Genomic DNA, 25,178 nt, shown 5'->3' on the forward strand with positions numbered 1-25,178 from the left:
ATTCATTATAGAGTGGCCACGTGCCTCCATCTGTGTGTAAATCACTGACGACTGCCCCACAGGATCGACTTCAAGCCCTCACTGGGCACAAATTTATGGAAAGTCATATTTGCCAAGCCTGAAGTGGAAGTCTGTTGCCAGCCTGGACTCACAAATAGGTTTTCCACTTTACAGTTTTACAGGATGTTTCCTGAAAATGAAAGTGTTTCACTTTTATGTCAATTCAAAATGTATGTTTTTTTTTCTCCAGTGGAAAACATGAAGTGATATTTAGGAAAGTGTTTAACTACAGAATGTCAGGGCTACAAATAGGACACAAACACAGTAAAAGGTGGCTTCACGTTCAAAATTATCTATGATAACTTTGTGTGAGTAAAAAAACTAAGACATAATAGTAATAATAATAATATTTATAATAATAATAATAATATAATATATTAAGAATAATAATAATAATATAAAAAATGGCTGGGAGTCCACTAGTCATGACAACCAGATGAGAATCTTGAACACAAAAATACATATACATTTTAATATCAGTCAAATATCAATGTTAATTCTCATTGGCGATTGGTTTCTCTGACATTGGACTGTTAGTTCTACTGTTTTTAAAACGTTTTGACGAAGTATAGCTTTTTTAATCACTGGATATGTGATTGGTCTAAGCATCATTAGTCTGCACTTAGCTGAATATAACATTTTTGAAAATACTGATCTTCTGAGGTGATTAAAAATATTTCCATCACACTTCTGTCTCACATCATAAAAGTTAATTGGCTAAATGTGTAACTATAATCACTGTTCAGTGTAGTTTTGTTATTATTATTAGTAGTAGTAGTAATAATAGTAGTATTACTACTAGTAGTATTAGTAGTACACTCTCAGAAATAAAGGTACACTAGCTGTCACTGGGGTGTTACCTTTTAAAAAGGTACACATTTGTACTTAAAGGGTCCATACTGGTACCTCAAAAGTATATATTAGTACCTAGAACTTTTAAGAGGAACACTTTTGTATTTTAGGACCTTCAGGGTTCAAATTTGTACCTTTTGAAAAGGTACCACCCTTACAGGTAGTAGTAGTAGTAGTAGTGTAAATAATATTAGTAGTAGTAGTTATGTTAATGGTATTATTAGTAGTAGTATTAGTAGTGGTAGTGATTTTAATTGTATTATTATTATTAGTATTAGTGTAAATAGTAGTAGTAGTTATGTTAATGGTATTATTATTAGTAGTAGTAGTAGCAGTAGTGTAAATAGTAGAAGGAGTAGTGTAAATAGTAGTAGTAGTAGTAGTAATGTTAATTGTATTATTATTATTAGTAGTAGTAGTAGCAGTAGTGTAAATAGTAGTAGTGGAAGTAGTAGTAGTAGTGTAAATAGTAGTAGTAATGTTAATTGCATTATTATTAGTAGTAGTAGTAGCAGGGGTGGAAAGATTTCCAGGATTTTTTTTTAATATTTGCGGCCTGTAGAGACTGTGGTAATGTGTTACTTTTTTTAATGTGTTGCTTTTTGCACAAAGACAAAAAGCTCTTCTCTACAGGGTTTGGACAATGAAACGGAAACGCCTGGTTTTAGACCACAATAATTCATTAGTGTTGTGTAGGGCCTCATTTTGTGGCCAATACAGCATCATTTGGTCGTGAGAATGATAGATACTTAACATGTTCTGCTGGATGCTGGACTTGCTTTTCTTTTTTTCTTTTTCTCCTTTTTCTGTTTTCTCCTCCCAACCCTTTCCTTCTCTCCTCCTTACCCTTCTTTTTCTCCTCTCCCTCCTTCTCTAAATCTATAAAAAAAGAAATGACTGCAGTTGACACACCTTTGCACATATGAGAAGAAATATTTTTTATAACATCTCTTATGAACATTCGCCATGGTTTAACCTCAGATGAAACAAAAAACTACATATTTAGTGCAGATTTGTGTGTGTTGCGCATCAATTAAGACAATGTTAGCACCTTTCAGCTTTAATTGTGGGGAAAAAATTTATAATTTTGAGCTTTTGTCAGCTTCTTTCATGTTCCGGGTTTAAAATCATTTTTGGGGCGGGACCAAAATCGGTGACATAGCGCCGACCTGCCTATCCAGAGATGACATCGGTTTTTCATTATTATTCATAGCTGAGTTTTCTTATCCTACAAGAAGATTTTCTTGCTTTTTAATTATTCATGACTGCATGTGCTTTCCGAAGGCAAGGCAGACCTGCCAAGCTGTGAGAATGCGGCCGCTCATGGCACACAGTATTTAGCCATTTGTGAAGGGTTGTATGTGTTTGCTTCTATGATCCACGGGGTTTGTTGCATGTTTTCCCCCATGATGCTGTCAGGGCTGATACTGCAAAATTGTTAGTTTGCAGCAAGCAGGTTTGTCGGCAAAGCTGTACAAGAATTGGGGAATGGCGGACTTTGTATTTTATCAGTTGAGTTTGTTACCATTCAGGCACATCAACTACTGTATATTCGTGCTGCTGTGCTCGCACATATCTAAAATCCTCCAGATTACCGACAGGGTTAATGGTTGAAATAGACAGGGCAAGAGAAAAACCTGCTGCACTGCTATCCACTGTGTCTGCATTCAGACCTGGGGATCAAGGAGGAGAGAAGTCCTCCTCATTTATAGTGTTTATATGATTATCTTTATAATGATATAACAAATTGTGGTAATGTGTATATGAAATTACGAATAACATGCTGACATTACCCTGAATAACGTGGCTCTGGATAAATCACAAAGACTAGCTGTCTTGGTCACAGATGCACCAGCAAGACTCTCACCAACATTTTGCCCTCATTTAAACTCTGATATGTCACCCATAATGTGTTTTTTGCAATATTTTAAGCAAAACTGTGCTATAGGCCTTTTTCACACTTCCTGGTTTCGGTAAGCGAAACGGCGGACTACAACATCCGGTTCCAATGGAACAGAGTGAGATAGAATGGCAGAGTCGTCTCGTCGCTGTTATTGCAGCGTTCCCGGCTGCTCCAGCTTAAAAAAACGACATCCTTACCTCAGTTTCCACGAAAAGACACAGGACAGAGGAAACCATGGGTGAAATTAATTAGACGGAATGAATGTCCTTCATTTCAAGTGATATGCCAGAGTACGCTCATGTGCAGTATGCACTTCAAAGCGGAGATCATTATGTTTTATCAAATATTGGTGGTCTTAGTTTTATGTAGATGTGAAATTATAATATAGACAAAATTCCAGTTAAGTTATCTGCCTTCCACACACAAGTGCTCCTATCAAGGTCATTAATATATAAGCATAATTTTCCCCCACATTGGAATAATAGACAACTAATACAAATGCTATTTTTTTACAACAAAATTAATTTGGTTAGTCAGTTTTATAATAAGCACAACTACTTAGCACAGCTTACGGACAACTACTAACATAAAACTAATCCTGCTGGATGTTAAATAGTTATTTTTGCTAACGAATGGCTTGAGTTAGCAGATCTTATGCTGTTGGCTGCGCACCTTACTGTAACCTAAAGTTGCAAACGCTTCGTGTAAGACACATTTTTTGCACAAATTCCTTTTAAATGCTGATTTATTTAGGCTACATCAGTTCATTAACCAAGCGAACAACCTGTTCTTGTCCAAATTAAGGCAAAGTTGACCAATGTCCTAAGGCTGTCATGTTTCTGCGACTGTCAGCGAAACCGGAATTAGCTCGGCATTGCTTCGGAGGGCGCTTCCAGTATTCAATTCCGCTGTGAAAAAGGTCTATTACTGTGTGAATTAAACCTTCACACTCTGCTCTTACTGGTGGAATGTGCAGTTAATAAAGAATGGCCACCAAGCTGGTCAATAACATTCTGATTGATTGATTGATTGATTGATTGATTGATTGATTGATTGATTGATTGATTGATTGATTGATTGATTGATTGATTGATTGATTGATTGATTGATTGATTGATTGATTGATTGATTGATTGATTGATTGATTGATTGATTGATTGATTGATAGCAGACAACAAAAGTGCAATTGTTCTGTATAATGTTGTGTTGTATAAAGTTTGAACCAATTGCAAAAAATGGTTATAATATAGAAATGATTTTGCCACATGAAGCCACAATACCTGTAGATTCTTGCAGATTCTTTGTATTTTCATTTAGTTTTTAGTTAACATTTTAAATTATTTACTAGACTATATTTTGAACATGCTTTACTGGCAATGCGACATCACAGTGGTCATCTGGTGATTGGTTGCGACCGTCTGTTCAACCCTAGACTTCTGTGATTGCGGTCTGTAGACCTTTATGTCTGCAACTTGACTTCTATAATCAACAGGCCAAGGGTTTACAACAACAACTATTTCACTGAGTCAACCAAGACTCACCCAAGACCTCACTTTAAAGGCCTCAGGCACAACACACACACACACTCATCTGGAACACATTGTAATTACTTCATTCTTGACATATTTTGTCGTGTGCTCCTCGGCCCCGTGCTGCCGTTGTCAGTGTATAAGTGAAACATCACGTTCTGAGTTCAAAATGTAAAAAACAATCACGACGCCACAGCATTAGCAGTGCTAACAGTTATGACTGAGAGAGCAGCATGTCTGGATCTCTGCCACAGAGTTAACACTCAGTCTGTAGACCATTAACCAGATGAACTCTAGTGTTCCAGAGCCAGACGTCTGACTTTCTGCATCGTCTGTCTCACTTTACAGCTCATTCTGAGAATAGACTGTACCGCATAGATGATTAGAGACAAAGAAGATTCTCCGAATTTAGGTTAAAGGTGCAATATGTAGGATTGACACCTAGTGGTTGAACTTAGTATTGCGGCAGTCCAAATTCTAAATATTGGAGAGGGTTTTTTTATGCAGCCCCTCTGCAGGTTGCCCGATTGACGACGCAAACAGGAGCAACCATGCTTGGTGATCAATCTTAGCTAGAGGTCTGTAAGATAGACGTCTGCGGGAATAAATGCAGTAGCGGTCGGTAACTCTGAATGAGAGTGAGCGGTCTAACAATATAGCGTTTCCGACAGATAAAGAGAGAGAGACCGCGAGCAAGAGAGATAAAGAGAGCGCACGCATCTGCCGTGGTGCTGTGTGTGTGTAAATGAGCGAGAGCGCACGCATCCACTGTGGTGCTTGATTGTCGCTTTTTATAGGCTGTCTGAACTCTATAGCATCCAGCTAGGTGTTATTTTAGAGGCATATTGAATCACTATCCATTTTACATTCTTCCTTGGCCTAATATGTACCTGCTATGTGTATAGAAATAATAGTGATATGATAAATGAAACACAATCGGTAGTTGGCAGATATATTGAGTAGAAATGTTTGTAAATGTGACTTTGAAAGAGCAGCACTCATGTCTCATCACAAAGGGGCAAACAAAACTGACATTTAGCCTACAATCCTCGCACAACCTACAATTTTATGTGTTATATCTCTCTTTTGGTAGTACCCAATTTTAATGTGAGATTTTGGAAACCAGATCTAAATTTAGCAGGAACAGTCGGGTCAGGTAAAAAAAAAAAAACGGGGCAGGTGAACAAAGGCTGAATATACAGCAGGAGCGGTCGAGCGAATAAAAGCCTGGCAGGAGCGGGTCTAAACATTCAGTCCCGCACAGACCTCTACTGTAAGCTACTCAGCTAAAGTTTATGTTTGTAATATTTATATTTGTATGACACCTCATGTGGATTTTTATAGGTCTGAATCTGCATCTCATTTTGAAGGTTGCTACTGTTGTTCGGAGGTCACGTTTTCAACCACATACTGTATATTGAGGCAACCTTCCAGACTAAATGGAAATATGCTGTTTTCTTGCCTATAGGCAACTCGAGGTGCTAAAATTTATTAAAGGTAAACTGGCTGTGGGCAGGTTATAGAGACCAAAACAAATAAAGACATTCCAACACAGAACGTACATTTTTAAAGCAGACTATCTAACTTAGCATTTACATAAACATTCATTCATTCGTTTTCTTTTCAGCTTAGTCCCTTTAATAATCCGGGGTCGCCACAGCGGAATGAACCGCCAACTTATCCAGCATATGTTTTACACAGCGGATGCCTTTCCAGCCACAACCCAACACTGGGAAAACACTCATACATACTTTTTCACACACATACTCTACGCAGTACACTACAATGACATCTTTGCTGTAAATGTGAGTGAATGTTTTAAAAGATTTCTTATATATATTTTCTAATAAAGAAGATCTATGTAGATTAAAACGATGAAATGCAATATGAAGTCTTTGATGATGAATATCCAACTAATCCAGTGCAGGGGAGAAACACACACACATAAACACTGATGAGGCTGGACAATGAAGAATTGGAAAAGTAAGTAAGACAGTCTTATTAAGACAAGATTACAGGAAACAAAACTTTTGATGCTTTGAAAATGTATGTTATACCCTAAAATTATTATCTGCAGTTTATTCAAGCTCCATTCAGCTTATTCCTCACGTACAAACAGGCGCAGCCATTTGAATCTTTTTGGCTTCCGGTCTCATTCACGTCCATTCATTTTTAGACGTTAAAAACAGCTTGTTTTGCTGCTTTACTGTATGTTGCAAACTGATATTTTCTTATTATATTATTCTACTTTGTCTGTATAGTCATGCAAACACTTGCTTGTAGAGCAAGTAGTTTGACCATTTTCTGCTGGTTATTATTCCAAGTCATTTCTCCCATAGGGGACTGAATCAGAAGTTCTAAAACAATCGCAAAAACGAGCGCACTTCTGCATTGAAGATATTTATTTATATATTTATATATTTAAATAAGGTCAATTTAATATATTTTAATAGCCTTTTATCATTACATTTGGTTACACTTTATTGTGATGGTCCATTTGAGTATTGGTACACTGTCTGCTTAAAATCTGTTGATACTGCTCCTTCAACAGACATTTAACTGACTATAAGAAACTTTGCAACTTACACTAACCCTAACCCCAACCCTAACCACAACCTAACAGTCTACTTGTAATCTAATGAGAATTAGTTGGCATGTAGATGCAATGTAACTTAATTCAACAAATGGACCATCAAAATAATGTGTGACCTTACATTTGCTCTTAAGTATTTGGACTCTCAGTAGTGATTATTAAACCACACTGAACTGAGCTCAACTGAACTGAACTTAAACACTACAAACTGAACTACACTGTTCCTATTTACTGTTACCTTTTATGTGAAGCTGCTTTGACACAATCTACATTGTATAAGCGCTATACAAATAAAGGTGAATTGAATTGAATTGAATTTTGATCCTTTTGGAGCTTTGGTGTTGCTGCCTTTTATATTTGCTTTTCAGTTCACTAGATATTCAAATATTAACTACAGTTTATGTCTACTAGAGTTTATAATAATAATAATAAAATAGATAATTTTATGTTAATATGTTACTCTAATTATAAAACAAACTGCAAAAAAAATATAAATACAATATAAATAATTCATTGACTAAAAAATATAACTGCAACTTTATGTCCTATTATTATTATTATTATTATTTTATTATTATTATTTGTATTTTATTATCCTTATTAATTGAATGATAATATACCATTACACTTTTGTACCAAGACTAAAACTTACAATATCAGTAATATTCAATTGGTATTATTATTGTCGTTACTTATTTATTTTTTTATTATTTTTGTTTAAGCATCATCGTGTTATGCTGAGACAAAAAGCTTTTCTCTTACAATATAAACAATAATCACTGCCAAATAAATGTAAAAATATAGCTGCTATTTTATGACTAATATAGCTTTTCTCCCATAATATATATAGATTTATTCCCCTAGATGTATATTGGTAAAATCACAAGGGTAAAATGTGTTAGAAAACATCCCACTTAAAAATAAAAACAGCGAAGACAGTAATATTGAGGTCATAGAGACTCTCGCAGGAAGAGACCCAACACTTTTACTGAGATATAAATGTGGGCTGATCCACTGAGAGCCTTGGAGGAGAAATACTCACTTATCTCCAGGTTATATATGGATACACACCACTTTTCTACTTTTCAGAGTTTAAATACATCAGAAGAGATCAAAAATGTCTTGTCATAGGGTTAAAATGATAATTTATGTGTAAGGCAAGACTCCACACATATGTATCAGTTATGGATAAAAGTATCAAGACATCTCTCCGGTCAACAAAAACAGTTGAAGGTGGAGTTATGGGATATGAGCTGTCAGCATGTCTATACATAGAGACTTTCTGTGATGTAATGGAAGAGAGTTTGACTTCAGAGTGTGTATATATTTAACATTATGATACATAAATTATTTATTTCATATGCATATAGTCGTTTGCTGCTATTTCATGTACACTCAAAATCAGATTTTTGCTGCGTGTTCAAATGACTTATTTAAAATGAGCTAAAAACAATTATTTTGGGACAACTTAATTGTTTTATGTTGAATGCATTTAATGGTTAATAGTTAACTTAATCGATTTGTGTAGGACAGCATGACTGAATTGTGTGGAACCCTGCTTATATATTTTACAGTGTATATTTATGCTTTAAATGACATATACCCTTCCATAATACATCATAATATCATTCGCAGACATGGCGAAACAAATACATAAGAAACATGATTTAATATCAATAAACAAATAAAATGCAGGGATTTTAATTCGTTATGAAATACTGAAGGACTGTTTTTCTTGTATTTAGATGTTATGTATATACTGTAATGCTGGGTTCCATACAATCAATTTGTGTTGGCACAACATGAAGGAATTAAGTTAATGTATTAGTTTTGGATTGAACATAAAACAATTAAGTTGTTCCCTCCCCCAAAAAACTCAAGAATTGTGTTAAGTTTATGTTAAATAAGTAGTTTGAACAAACAATTTTTTGAGTGTAAAAATATCTCAAATAGAATGACAACAAATATTAATAATTAACAAACCCCTGGTTGATAATTGGGTGGCACGGTGGCTCACGGCAAACAGGTCACGGGTTTGAGTTCCAGCTGGAGCAGTTTGTGTTTCTCTGTGGAGTTTGCATGTTCTCACTACAGTCCGCAACCACTGTGTAAAAACATATGCTGGAATAGTTGGCGGTTCATTCTGCTGTGGCAACCCCTGATAAATCAGGGACTTGATCAGGATATTAATGAATGAATGGTTGATAATCTTTATCATTAAGAATTGTTTGGGCTCTTTCTGTGTTGATATATAATGTTAAACCACTGTTGTATATATTTGTGAAAGAAGTGTCTTACAGTGGCTACATTTATTTGATCAAAATCAGTTGAAATTCATATTATGAAACAACTTTATTTTAATAAATTTGAGGTCATTTATTTATTTAAAGATGTGATTTTTTTTAAATTGTGAGCATCATGTTACTGATACTATCTATATATCATTTATGATTATATGTATAAGCAGCCTGTACAGTTGCTTCTGATCAGTTTAATGCATCCTTGATTAATAAAAATATTAATGTTTTTAAAAAAGTGCTGATTGGATCATCTGTAAATAATACTGCTCTATAGATAAGTTGAAGACTTGTTTAGTCTTGGACCACATAGCAACCGCATAGAATCACAAGAAAGACTATTTATAGCTGCTTGGCATTATATCAACACCCTAAAGTCTCAGTGGCATGTTTTTTACATCAGAAAATGTATCTTTGCATGTATGCGTTTGCACTAAAGCATGCAGATGGAAGGATATGAGTGTAGCGAGTAGCACATGGTACACACATTACAATATTGGTTTGTGTAAACATGCCTTGAAGAGATTCTCTTAGAATTCTAGCCTAAAATTCAGCAAATGTGTGGTGATTTAGCTGAGTTCATTCTTGGCTTGTTTAAAGTGTTGATACTGTAAGACTTTAAATACAGACACAGCCGTCAACCTTTCTGCATGCAAACCAGCTTTTCAGCTGTCCTTTTTTTTTCACACCTTCTCATTTTCCACACTTTTTGACAGCTCACAAAGCACTTTCACATTTCTTAAACTGGCAGGCCTAAATCCTCTCACACATAAGAAAATATCTGTTAGAGATGTCTGTCAGATGAGGAGTCTTAGGATATATTTGCAAAACATTTGGTGTTTATTTTACAGCACAACAGGGTTTGGGGAAAAATGTATTTGAAAAAGATGGCGTTATCAATTACAAAATGTCATTTTATTAAAATGGTGAAATCGTGCACACGCATTTGTCTAGTCTATAGTTATTTGCCACTGTTTGACAACAGTAATGTAAATGTATCCTAAGGTGCCATTTACACAAGTGTGTTTTTGTTTTAAATTACATACATTTTGTTATGTTTACGACTGGCGTCCACACTACTATCTCTGACCCACGAAAACAGAGGCTGCGTCCAAAATTGCCTACTACTCAGTAGATAGTGCATTTGAATTTGAGTTTACTACTTGACCGTTGAAAAAGTACATTCTATACAGTATGAATGTGAGTAGTATGAATGGAATTCGGACGTACTACATCTGCCATTTTGTCATGATCATGTGACCTACCCACGTTAGTTGCGTCGCTTCACTCCCATTCATGAATTCTCTCGCGGTGATCATGGGATAGTGTGGCATCTATCGGAAGCGCACTTCAGAATCTCGCTGGAAGTAGTAGGTCTACCGGGTACTACTTGTATACTGTTTTTCAAATACTTTGAATTTAGACATACCACTCGGCTCGCATACAGTTTTTAGTGTACTATACAGAATGGAAGTATGTGATTTCGGACGCAGAAACTTTTTTAAAACACTAAAGAAACTGTTTTTTAATTTGAAAATGCTGGAAAAGCTGACTTTTGAATATGAAGGCTTTAATTCACAATTGTTCTTTGATTGGTCTTCCGGACTATTATTCTTTGATTCATCAGGCCCTGACCATATGACGTTACACAACCAATAGACTGTAAGTACAGATTCAAATATGCATATAGTGTCGATGGAAATAGTTTTTCTGAAACACAATAATCGCAGGTCTGGACAAGGAGTGTTTTTATTCATTAATTCATTCATAAATTTTTCTTCGGCTTAGTCCATTTATTCATCAGTAGTCGCCACAGCGGAATGAATCACCAACTTATCCAGCATGTTTGCACAGTGAATGCATGTCCAGCTGCAACCCAGTACTGGTAAACATCCATTCACTTTCGTTCACACACATACACTACGGCCAATATAGTTATTCAATTCATCTATAGCACATGTCTTTGCACTGTGGGGGAAACCAGAGCACCCAGAGGAAACCCACGCAAACACGGGGAGAACATGCAAACTCCACACAGAAATGCCAACCAACCCAGTTGGGACTCGAACCAGCGAAATTAAATTTAATCAAAAACTCACTAGTGTAAACTTTCAATGAATCTGTTTACGATATGGGTGATTTAGATTCAAGACAGCATTTGATTGGACAGAAAATCTGACGACAAGCTGAAGTGCAAAATGATGTCATCAAAATCATTGATCCATATTAGCAGAAGTAAGAGATTATAAACTTTGAATGCACGTCTTCAAACATAAACATTTTGTCATTGTTTTGTAGCATATTAGTGTAAAAATATAGTAAAGGTTAACAGGCTAAAAAAAGTATAAATGTTCAGTGCAAAATAAATCCTATTTGGTTTCCTGTGGACTTTAATGTTGTTGTTTTAGCAAACTTACTATTAAATCAAAGATTGTGGAGATGGTTTTAACATAGGAATACTATTTCCTTTTTTTCACCAAAATGTATTTCAAACTGAAATCCAAATATTTTTAATTCAATGTGTTACTTTATTATAATCGATTTTGAAATTTATTAGCAATCTCTAAATGAAAACCATTTTTAAAAATAAAGGATTGTCTATGTTTATTCTAGTTTCTGTGTACAGCAATACTTTGTTGTAGTTTATACACTGTTAAAAATATGATCAGTAAGTCACGGTAATGTTTGTTATGTGTTACTTTAGCATATTTTAATACGTTAATACTTTTTCAACTAAGTTAAACAAATTTTTATGATGTTTTAAGTTTAAAAAACTTAAACTTCAAGGTAGAACAATTATTTATACGGTACATTCACTGGAAATCAGTTTGCTAGCACCATAAAAATAGCTAGCAAACATAAATATGTATACAGTTAAACAGAATTTAAAAAACACCTACTCTCTCTGTTAGCCTTTAATTGTCTCTAAATTATAACAAAATCTTTTATTCAGCCTCAAGTGTGTCAGAGCACAGATTTGTGATGTGGTGTCTGTACTCTGTGTACTCTTGCTACATGTGAATCATCTGTGTGGAAAACATGAGGCTTAAAATAGAAATGGAAGACAATATAGAAAAAAGCTGCTGTCATGATGGGAATTGGCATTGCTGTTTGTTTGCCATTATCATGGCCATGTACGATCTAATAAAAATGGACACTATAAAAAAATCGAACATATTCAATAACTGTAATGCCTCAGCAGTTACATGCACACTCAAATACACCAGTGAATCCTCTAAATGATCATTTATTGTGTATATGAAACACAAATCATTCCCAAAAGAGTCATTTTTGTATCTGCTGTGTTTGTTATTTGCTATATTTACACAAATTAATACTACAAAGTACCCAAATACAGGTTGTGGTCAGAGATTTTTGCTATTTTTGTTGCATCACAGAGTGTGCTCTTAATGTGTTGCCATGTCCTTTAGTTACGTGCTGCGCAAATTACTCATATTTGATTAATGTGAAATTGATCCAGTTTATAGAGTTATTAACAGGATTAAGAATTGAATAGGATTAAAACTGAAACTGAATATAGCTACATTGTGTACATGGCCATTATTATGGCGCATTTGGATTTTTAACACATATTATAGAAGGATGGGTTGATAGGAGGGTTTTGGAGGCCTGCAAGGTATGTATGAAGGTATGCCCACTACCGACAAAAGTCTTGATGTCGATCTCAGTTGTAAGAGCAACACGTAATTCGATTGTTAACTTGTGACGTATTGGTGACGTATGGAATACTGCTCCCAGGTCCAAGCTGCTAATCATTTGAATTGAAATATTCATTTATGGCCACTTTTGAGTCATATCACACATTAAAGTGAATTTTATATAAAATTGTGGTGTACATGACAGTCTCTGGACATGTTGCATCACAAATACCAAAATTTTAACAATTTTTAAAAAATATTTCACTTTCTGGCCATCTGATATTAGGCATGGACATATATATTGCGATCTTGATTTTCGAAAGTATTACATCGCTTTGTAAACGTTTATTATTTCCATTTGATGAGTCTCCCTATACAGTTTGATATAGCACTTGGACCCGAAAGCTGCTTCACATGACCTCACACTTCGCAAGTGGATTACTTGACTTTTAGTTGATTAGGTAGATTTTTCTGATGAATCATCTGTTGAACATCACAAATACTGCAGAAGATCTATTGGAACCCACATGGACCAAAGATTCTCACAGAAATTAGTTCGGTTTGGTGAAGGAAAAATCATGGTTTGGGGTTACATTCTGTATGGGGGCGTGCGAGAGATCTCCAGAGTTGATGGCAACATCAACAGCCTGAGGTATCAAGACATTTGTGCTGCCCATTACATTACAAACCACAGGAGAGGGCAAATTCTTCAGCAGGATAGCGCTCCTTCTCATACTTCTGTCTCCACATCAAAGTTCCTGAACGCAAAGAAGATCAAGGTGCTCCAGGATTGGCCAGCCCAGTCACCAGACATGAACCTTATTGAGCATGTCTAAGGTAATATGAAGGAGGAGGCAATAAATATGAATCCAAAGACACAATATTAAGTCTTTTTTCACTGCACCATGACTTTATATTCTATACTGTAAATTATTTCTGTTAAGTGACAAGACTTTTATCTAAGCTAAGTCAGACCTTACTGTACAAATTAAATAATTAAAAGTCAAGGCATGATCATAGTTTATTTTGGTAAAATAAGCATAATGTAGAGGCCTTTGCCTTTCATATAAGCCACTTCTGTTACCAAAAGATCAACTAGAATCAAGTTATTATTTGTTGTTTCTTATACTTGGATAGGCGACAAGATTTTTGTCAGGTAGTGTATATTTATGTATATTTAAAACCAGAACAACAAACAAAGTCCATGCACCCTGATTAACAGCACAATGTGACAGTGAGAGCACGATAGTGAATTGCAAAATATTTATTCCCAATAAGAAAAGCAAGACACAGAGCGCCATCTAGTGTTTGCGGAAAGAATTCCCTCACAGTGTTTTCCCCTGGAAATTATGCGAGTTGTTGGCATGAAATTAAAATAATTGTCTTTGTATTACTTATCCTCTGTATCAGATTAAAGGTTTGGAATAATATTAGTTTAATGTATATATATTTAAAGGCAAAACTTTCATTTTTTAATATTTCTTAATTGATGTTTGTGACTTTTTTTCAGTATTTCCTATAATATTTTGTCCCCTGGAAAAAGTCTTATTTCTTTTAGTTTGGCTAGAATAAAAGCAGTTTTTGATTGATTTTAAAATTATTTAAGGTCAATATTAATAGCCCTTTTTATTTATTTATTTAATTTTGTTAAATGTGTTGAAGTAAAACATATTTTTGTTAAACGGCATTTGGGAAATAATTGAAAAACTAAATTTACAGGAGCGCTAATAGTTTTGTATTCAACTGTGTATTTATATCTTTGAAATATCTAAGCTCACCAAGGTTGCATTTATTGGTTAATCTACAACCAAAACAGTATAATAATTTAAAAGAATCCTTTTTTAAATATATTGGACATTATGCTTTTTACTTTTAAATGTAGTTTAATCTACATATGTCAAAGTTGAATTTTAATAATCATTATTCCAGTCTTCAGTGCCACATGACCCTTCAGAAATAATCGTAATATAATAATCCTGATTTGCTGCTTAAGTATGCCAGTAACCATTTAAGTACTTTAAAAGTCACCAGAAATCAAAGTCTCCTCTAAAAACTTCTTTAATGATCTACTGAAGAAAAAAATAGATCGCCTAATGTACATCTCAGATGGTCCGAGGGTGAATAAAATAACAGCAATCTCTCATTTTTGGGTGAACCATGATTTTAAAAAAACGTTTAGATGTGTAGATGTTTAAATGTTTGCTCATGTAAAAACAAAATAATAACATGGAGTTCCATGATGAAGTGAAGGTTAAGCTAGCTCCATCAAGAGATGTTTTTAATTGCTCATTTTAGATATATTTATACATTAGCAAAATTAATTGAACTAATTATAATTGTCTTTATTAAATAAGCAGATACAGTAAAGCCATGGAACCTTTGACAGACCACACACCTTTTGCATTTCTTTTTTGTTTCTCTGAAGGGCTAAGGTATAAGGCAAACATGTTCATCATTCATACATGCAAACTAGAGTTTTTTATTATTAATAATAATAATAATAATAATAATAATAATAATAATAATAATAATAATAATAATAATAATAATAATAATAATAATAATAATGGGGTGGCACAGTAGGTAGTGCTGTCACCTCACAGCAAGAAGGTCGCTGGTTCGAGCCTCGGCTGGGTCAGTTGGCGCTTCTGTGGGGAGTTCCGCATGTTCTACTTGCATTTGCGTGGGTTTCCTCCAGGTGCTCCGGTTTCCTCCACAGTCCAAAGACATGCGCTATAGGTGAATTGGGTAGGCTAAATTGTCCGTAGTGTGTATGAATAAGTGTGTATGTGTTTCCCAGTGATGGGTTGCAGCTGGAAGGGCATCCGCTGCATAAAACAAATGCTGGATAAGTTGGCGGTTCATTGCGCTGTGGTGACCACAGATTAATAAAGGGACTAAGCCGAAAAGAAAATGAATGAATGAATAATAATAATAATCATCATCAAAATCATCATCATCAGAAAATAACGGTGTGGTTTTTAGAGCAACACTAGATGGCGCACAAGTCCAAAAGCTTACTGCACTGTAAAAAAAAAAACCCGGTTGCCTTAAATTTTAAAGCTGAATCAAATTAATCTTATGAGTTTATTGAACTTATATTATGTTCAACTGACTTAAAACAGCTTGCATAACTTAAGTTAGAACATGATTAACTTAGTTTAATAAGTTACAATGAACTCAAAACATATGCTAATTCATTGACTAATTCATCATTTCATTTTTTACAGTGTGATGACGAGGGAAATTACCAGAGATCAAATGTAGTTTTGCGCACCATAGACTTTTGAGTGTTTCCAGGCTGAGGTAAAAATCCTGTAGCTCCCTCTGAAGCTTTACAGCAAGAAAATCACTATTTTCACATTTCAACTCTATAATTTCCATAAACCACAATGAAAGGAGATGATTAATCCCTTATGTACATATGGCAATTTCAGATACATCCAACCAAAGTTTTCCTAAATTGTTGAAACTGCTAAATTAGTTAATAATATTAAATAAATAATTAAGATGCCTTTTTTAATTCACATCTTATATTTTACAGTCTGTTATGGCCTGTTTGTGTTCATTTTGTCTTTGGCAATTTACATATATCAGTAACTTTTATCATGTTTATTAATTCAAATTATATATATGTATTCATACAAATGCATAATTTATGTGTTGATATATTTAAGAATTTACTGTTTCTTTTTTGGAGACAATTTGTATCAGATTTATAAATCAGTATTTATATACATATTGATAACAGTTGTTGAACCAATTAAATGTTATGTGTTATATGCCACTTGTTAAATATATTCTAATTGTGTTAATGTACAAAACATTGAATGCTCAATGCCAGTTTAATCTATTACTTATCCAATTGTGTTTAGAATTTTATTTATTTATATAAATAAATCCTCCCGTTCAATTATTTTTTAATTAATTAAATGTAATAAACATGCATTATTGTGGTAAAAATTTGGATATTATAAATTTTATTTATTAGCCATACTAAAAGTATATGTATGTATTATTTGACAATAAATCGTTTTAAGGGAGAAACGTAATAATTATATTAATTTGTTATTATGCTGACAAATTTGGAAGTTATATTTAATGTTTTAGATGTATTATAAAATAATATTGTATTTTATTAAATGTAATACTTGTGTGTTGATAATAATTATTTGTAATATTCATAATGTTTCTCATTGAAAGAAACAACCTGTCCAGTTATATCAACTTGTGCGTGTCGTGTATTGTTTGTATATAGTGTGAACGTGTGTAGTTTGTGCGTAGCCCCTCCTCCCTCAGCCGAGCTCCTGTGTGCGCATGTATAAGAACGCCGCTGATCACGTAGTGCACGTGCACAACGCTGACTATGAATTAACACAAGAGCTTTATGTAACTCTTCTGTTCAACTTTCTCATTCAGATTTATATTACATTTGATGATTTTATCATTATAAATAAACCGTCTTATATTGATTAATTATATTTGCCAAATCCCAATGTTACATTAGGTACAAGATAAATACAGATTATATTAGAGTTTGGTTTAACAGATTGTGAAAAACTCTCAGGCAGGTTTCTGTATGTCGATTGATTTGACATCATCATCACGTTAGTAGGTCAATGACCTCTATAGCCTACTTAGTGTTTTCGTCTTGTAAAAAAAAACAACATTCTATTAATGCTTTCAGCAATTACTGAAGTGAATGAATACCATTTTAACGTGAAACTAGTAACGCCTACGAGCTTGCTCCATTTATCCAAGCGTTCGTGGTTGAGCGCATGTCTGCAGTGGAAGCCGCTGGTGTCGGATTTTCCTTCGGCTGTTTCCGCTGGCTTTAGCTACGCCTATTTTTCTTGTTCGGAAGATTCCGCTGACGTTAATCCCTCCCCTACAGTGCTTAGCGTTGTTTAGGGACATTAGGAAGATGGCGGCTGCCCCGCTATACTGTGTCTGCCGGCAGCCTTATGATGTTAACCGGTTTATGATCGAATGCGACATCTGTAAGGACTGGTTTCACGGCAGGTATGGAGATTATAGACTCTTTAACATATGTGGGACGTTTGGTATGTTAATGCTGCCTTGCCACGGGTGTATTCTTTGGTGTAAATCAAGGGTGTCATGTGAAAGTGCTGGTGACGCGCGTTGGGGGGATTTAAATATGACGGTGCGCGATCACGTTCGGCTCGCATTTGTTTTGAGGGATATCGATCGATTTCTGTCAGGGTTTTTCGTGATTAATGTGTACGAGGAACTTTTGTGACAACCTGCCGTCCTCGGTCTTTCCTTCAGGATTAAATTGTGCTGCTCTCCCTTTGAAGCGTGCTGCCAAAGCCACATGGCTCATCTGTATGTGTGTTATGAAGCTAGGCATTTAAACCGTCTGTCTGCTTTGGCTTGACATGCTTTGCTAGACTTGGATTGAACAGATTTTAATATTTTCTCAACTTATTGTTTAAAGTGAAACGCCAGGATGATTAATTTTATGATTTAAGTGGGGTTTGAACACGTTTTAATCTCTGAATTGAGTAATTTTAGTCCTTGTACTTAGTAATTACCACAGCAGAGTAGATTATTTACTGCAGTTTGTAAAAGCAATTATCAGAGCATTTAAGTAAATTTACGGTTGCTTCAACCTGGTAAATATTTAAAAATGCACTTTTCTAGGTCATCCTGATTATTAAAGCATTTTCTTGCTACTTTAATAAACAGAATTGACTTTATAGATGTCTTGAGAAGTATGTGTAAAAATTGTCATGTAATTATGATCATTTCTAATTTTATGACTTGCCTGGAGTTTTGACAAGTTTTATTCTGTCTTCAGCTTAGTTGTTGTATTTGTAAGTAATTATCACTACAGAGTACATTATTACAGTTTTAATTATGAATTAATTAGAACTTGCAAGTCTCCTTTTTAATAATCTGCCTCTTACATCTTTTAAAAATATACATTTCTGGGTCATCCTGATTAGTTAAGCTGAATATTTTATTAATACCATATTTAGCTTTCATGGTCAAAGGTTTCTTGTTGCTATGTAATAAACATAATTGACTTAATATGTGTCAGTAGGATGTCTTGACAAGTATGCATATAAAACCCTGCATGAATTTATGATAATCGTGTCTGATCATGCGATGTTTATCCAGTTCTCTTGTCTCACATTGTTTGAGGTGGCAAGACAAGTTGTGCAATGTGAGCATTTCTAGTACTTGGCAGAACAGATATTTTTCTAATAGGCAGATGCGCAAACACAAGAAAGCGTCTCTCTCTTGGCACGCCAGCTTTTTTGGCGTAATGTCAAAAGAAGCTGCCTTTAAGCTTCAGGACAGAATCTGCTCTTTAAATGGGCCAGGTATGAGCTTTCCTTCCTGTCTTGTGAAGTATCCGCTGGTATATAGTGAGTGGTTGTTGTGGGTGTTGAGAATTAAGTGTTGCATAACTTTTGCCGAACTGCCAGATTACCCAAACTCCGTGAGAGTGTGAGACAAAGACTGACGCCTTTGCAGGCCAGAAGAAGAAGTGAAGGGAATGACTGTGATCCTGCAGTGTCAGTGACGCACACAGTGTGCTATGAATGATTGGTGTCACTTTATTCCATACATCTAGATTGATGTGACACAATGTTCTCAGGATGAAAGATGTGAAACGTCACATGTAGAGTTTGAACAACTGAAAGTGTGGCAGAATATGAACGTCTTTCTCAACGCATGCTAGATCAGTGTCTAAACCTGTGAATAAATCACTGTAAAAGACTGGGCTGGTCATGATGTGATGTTTGGTTTGGAAGCCAATTCACAAGGAGAGTTATAGCAGGTTGTGATCTGCATAATGAGACCTCTGAACTTTGAGACCTAAAGGTCTGTTCAGGAGACCACAGATTTTCTGATTGATGGAACTGCGCTCAGTACACAGTCTGGAAAGATCTCAGGTCTAGACCATCGTTTGTCCTTATCAGACTAAGTAAATCTTCTGTGGACCTAAGTGTCATCAAAGAGTCCGAAACGCATATATCTGTGCTTTCTGTTGAAAAGTTAAACGCATATACTTTGAAAAAATTGAAAGGGAAGGATGTCATTTGTACAAAATCGAAGTTTGTTTTGAGGAGTTTTAAACAGCTTGGCCAAAGCAAACACTCTGGATATGTTAGCTTTGGCTGGTAAATACCTTTACTCTGTCATCCAAACTTCAGAAATGGAATGGTTTATAAATTTAAGGCACTGGTAAACTTCAAATGAAATTCAACAACGAACTAAAACAAATAAAATCTGGATAAAATGAAGTTTGTTTTTTGAAGTTATTTTGAGTAGTTTTTGTATTGAAAATTGAAATATTTTAAGAGAGTTTGTTTTGGTTCCTACATGCTTTTGAGCTACCATTGGTTCATGACAGTGATGCAGCAGGTGAGTGTGCTCAGGAACTCTGCCTTCTTTGATGTTTGATTGATTTGTATCCTGTATCCATGGAGGTCAGACATAATATCAACGTCCAAAACAATGTGAAGAGGTGGCGCTTCTCTGGAGAAGACTGTTTGCAAGATGTTTATTGAAACTGTTCTTCTGTCACAGCCACTATCATTGTGTTTAGTACACGCGGACAGCATGACCTCTACGAGCTTGACATATTTACAACTCCACCTATTGCAGCATAAGGTTGTTGGAAGGTTCATAAACAGCATACCGTCACTCAGGCTCTTTAAACTTAATTTTGCCCTCAAACAAAAAAAGAAAAAGAACTATATTGGGGCCATTACTCTTGAAGTTGCACCATTAGTCCAATGGAGTATTGGTCTCAATGTTCCTTAAAAATTCAAAGTTACTAGTTGGCGTTCGTAAAAATTCAATGTAATTATTGTTTTTTGAATGTAAAATAGGTATATATATTTGTATAATGTATAAATTATGTATAAAAGGTATTTTGTAATTAAAATATCACAAATTGGGAAGTTTACATTGTGTTAATCCGATTAACAGCTTATGGTTGTAAACCATTGTAAATTTTGCGTCGTTAGCTGTACAAAAGGAGAAAGTGTAACAATCTCTATAAAATTAAAATAACTTTAAAATTGGGGATATCTTGGAGTAGGATCCTAATAAAGAAAGGTTTAGTGTCAAATGGGTTCAGCAGTTGTGAGCATGTGCACTACACTAGCCTTACCCTTCCAAATACAGACTTGTTTGGGTCTGGATTACTCATAGTTTGGAATCGTTGTGCATTATATGATGGATAGCTTGACAGTGGCCTAAACTTGACTTTTTCTTGCTGTTTGCAGCTCATTCCTAAAAGTGGATCTGCCACAACAAAGTGCCAAACTTAAATATTTGCTCTTGTGACAGGAACATGAACACACAGTTCTTGCTAGAAAAAAGGGGCAAGTAATGGCAATGTTGAAATATTTTCCCTCCTCAAACTGCTCTGTTTGTCAAGATGTTTTGACGTTTAACTCATTTTATCTTAAATGTGCTTGTGGGTTTTAACAAAAAGCCTAGTGTGAGTTGCTTCCAGACCTGAGGCGACCTGAAGATTAGTGTCTTGTTATCAGGACTTGGTTTGGTGACCCCTGTCTGTCCTGTAGTAGGTTAATCCAGCGAAACTGTCCTGTGCATTTAAGAAAGTATACAGGCCAAAGATTAATGTCTACATGTGGTTTGAATTGTTTGTTTATTTTTACTTGCAACACTGTCAAGGTTCTAATATGAGGACTCAACAAATACAATTGACTGAAGTCTGTCGCTCTGCTTAAACTGAAATTATACTTTGTTTTTTCTGCATGAATGGGTGATATCAGTGCATATTCCCTAAATAGTGACATCAATACCCTGTTTCCTGACCAATTCTTGATTGCTTGATTTGTCTATAAATCCTGGCAAAACTGATAGCAACAGGCTGTTGTAAACCACAACAATAATAGATGACCTTCTTACCAATAACATGTGACAAACTTGCAACTTTGGTTAAAAAATACATTTTGTTTGTCATAACAATTGGAGAGAAATAATGCAGTCACTGGACGAAATTTTTCTTTTAGCCACATGTTATTTGCCTATGTTTTTGCATTCCGTTCAATGCCATATAATTTGAAAGGTTTCATTAATAATGAAATTCTGTTATTAATTACTCACTCTCATGTCGTCCCAATGCCCAGAGACCTTAATTCATCTTTAGAAGACATATTAAGATATTTTAAATGAAATCCGAGATTTCCCTCATTCTCTATAGACAGCATTGTTTTTGGTTTCCTTTTCTGGTCCTTGAACATCTCATAATCAATGCTGTCTATGGAGGATGAGAGAGTTCTCAGATTTCATTAAAAATATCTTATGTTGTGTTCTGAGGATGAATGAAGGTCTCTGAGGTTTGAAACGGCATGAGGTTGAAGAATTAATAACATAATTTTTATTATTGGGGGAACTAATCATTTACGTTTTTGTAAATTAAAACAATTTATTTTGTTAATGATTCTATTAACAAAATAGCATGGTATTTTGTTCCTCAACATTTGCTCACAACATATTGTGTGACCTATGGTGAAGAATACAGCGAGTTACACATAATATGGGAGCCTGGTTTAAGATGGTGATTGGAAATCTATTCAGAGAGTTCCTTTCTGCTCGGTTTCTTGCTTGCTCTGCCTTTGGATGTGTGGTGGGTAGTTAATCAGTTACTCAGGTGACAGATAGGATGACTCAACTCCAGCTTTGTGGCACACTGACCTGGTTCACATGGTCTTATGAAACCAAGACAGGGAAATTAATGTAGTACTGTGGAAGAAATGGTTAAAATGTTCAAGCCAAAGGTAATGCAATAAAGTGAAGCTTGTTTAATGAGTCGGGCGTAATGTGAGCAAAACAAGGTTAATGGGATCGTGTTAAGGTTATAGGTATCAAATTAAGAAGACAAAAGCCGTTAATCCTTTTAGATGCACTGTAAAAATTACAGCAATAAAACTAACAGCTGTTGTTGTCAGATATTTTCTGTTAAAAATACAGTAGCTATATTTTTATAATTACTGTAAACAACCATATTCCATTAACTTACACAATACTGATAGTACACAAATCCCATTAAACACTTATCATTTGCAAAGTACTAGAGCTGCATAATTACTCGTAGGTGATTTTCATGTACTTTTGTTAGTAAAGTCAGTTCTGTGGTTAGTAGTAAATCTAGTCATAGTTCACTGACAAGCTACAGAAAATCATGTATACAATCGCAAACGAATTAATAGCATGATGATAAATTCAAAGATGACATTCTGCGATAACGACTTTGTGTAGCTTCTTGGTAAACTACAACTGTGTAGTAAATGCTGCTAAATAAGCACATGAAAATACTACATTTAGTTTTCACTCGCTTCCTTCAGTCGAGTGTTTGAAATAATTCCTTCATGATATACCAGCCTGATCTCGTAAGGAAATGTAACTATTTTATCTTTTGACAGTTTGGTGACTTTCTTATGAATTCGAATGACTTCAGTTGTATGAAAATTTATGATTTTTAAAAGGAGACATGGCATTCAACTCCTACACCCCTACACCCAGCCATCATTTGGAAATGAAAAATCATACTAAAGTGTACCAATGAGATTGTACAAATTTATACGAATTAGACACTAAAAATCTAAAGCTTAAGAATTGCTGTGAGATAATGTTGTGTATACACAGAATAAACTATGCAATAAACATACTAAGAACTCCTGTTGTAGTCTGTAATTTAATAGTCACACTAAATAAATTAAAGCACTTAAATCTTCTGTTAACTTAGCACCTCTGTAGGCATTTTTCACTGTATTGGAATTTCCGCTTGAGTGTCTTCTAGCCTTTGGAGGGAGATTTAATATTGATCAGAGAACAGTGCTTTCCTGACAAGATGTGCATTACAATCGCACCTTTCGCTTAATTACGATGGCAATTTTATTTCAATTTATCGTGCAGCCCTATATTGGAATGTTTTGTAATACACAGACATAACACCATCAATGATGGTGGTGATGAGAAAGTCACATGATGGGCTAAAGCTCGTCACAAACAGCTGAAAAACTACTAAACACTGTCATTGTAACACCCATCACACTGTAGTAATGCAGTAAACTTTAATTTAACCATATCAGATACAACATTGAACTCTAATGTACATTTAAAACTCCAAAGAAGCATAATAATGTAAACAAATCTATTTTCCCCATCATTAAAATCAAATGGATACAGTGTATCTGTTTATTTATTTCCACTAGAATGCAACGTGATCTTGGTCAATAAAAATACGTTTCCAAAGTCATTTATTTATTTATTTATTTATTTTTGACAGCAAATTTGTGACGTCAGTGTTAAAACGGCTTTCAGCTGCTAATATGACATTTGTGCCATTTACATGCGCCCATCTCCTAAATGTGATTATTCCAACATGATTTTGAGGCATTATGGGATTGTATGTGGATTACATGTTTATAGCCATTATGGCAGCCTATTTTGTTATGTTGAAGTACATCATTTATGTTTTGGTTTTTGTTCTGTCCAAAGTGCTGAGAAGTTTAGCTCATTCATCAACTGGGGAGATGGGATCTGAGCTCTCCATTCTTTCCCTCATTGTCTGTTTGACGGAGGAGGGAAGCGGAGGACGAGGGTGGGTGTAGAGTCATTCATCCTGAAAGGCTTCCTCCCCCCATCTGCTCATGTGTCATCATCGCATGTCTGCCTCTGATACCCAGGTGACTGGATCTCGGCATGAGCTAGAGTCACAGCTTCAAGCCATCCTGTTTGGAAACTGGCAGTTTATTCCAACTGAATCAGAGGGATAAGAGACAAACATCCGATGAACGCTACAGGATTTGGATTGGCAGTCTAAGGTTTTTTTGAGTCAGATTGATCCGCACTGCAGTTGCTCCAGAAACATTCCACTCTGCATCCAACTGAATTGTGATAACTTCATGTCGGGTCAAATTTGAACAATCCAAAGTCCCTTTAAGGGTAGTCAAGTCACTCTGCAAATATCTTTGAAACGCCGTTCAAGCATTCTGTTTGAATGGGCAAACATCTTATTCTCCAAAACTGTTTGCCAAGCTTTTGATTACATATTTGGAACCACCGATAAAATTAAACAACAACTGTCTCATAAGTTTTGTTTCTAAATGTTTGAATCGGAACAAAATCAGCATTTTTTTCAGGTTGCCCGAGCTAATGTGCATGCACATTCGAATGGAATAAGATCACGACACCAACCTCATTGATGGCTGTGTTACACATTATTGTCCTCTGGATAATACTTTGTCTGATCGCGCTGCTCGTCTGAAG

At 35.0% G+C, this 25,178-nt stretch overlaps 1 protein-coding gene across 1 annotated transcript in view; it reads left to right on the top strand.

The window, feature by feature from the left end:
* The first annotated feature begins 17,817 nt into the window (after positions 1-17,817).
* The window catches only part of kdm7aa (lysine (K)-specific demethylase 7Aa), a 35,455-nt gene continuing 28,094 nt past the window's right edge, over positions 17,818-25,178 (top strand). The window contains exon 1 of the mRNA XM_056455562.1: positions 17,818-17,915. Coding sequence (XP_056311537.1) covers positions 17,818-17,915 — 98 coding nt within the window. The remainder of the gene's footprint in view (positions 17,916-25,178) is intronic.

The sequence above is a fragment of the Danio aesculapii genome, chromosome 4, assembly GCF_903798145.1.
Source record: "Danio aesculapii chromosome 4, fDanAes4.1, whole genome shotgun sequence".
In the NCBI taxonomy this organism is placed as follows: domain Eukaryota; kingdom Metazoa; phylum Chordata; class Actinopteri; order Cypriniformes; family Danionidae; genus Danio; species Danio aesculapii.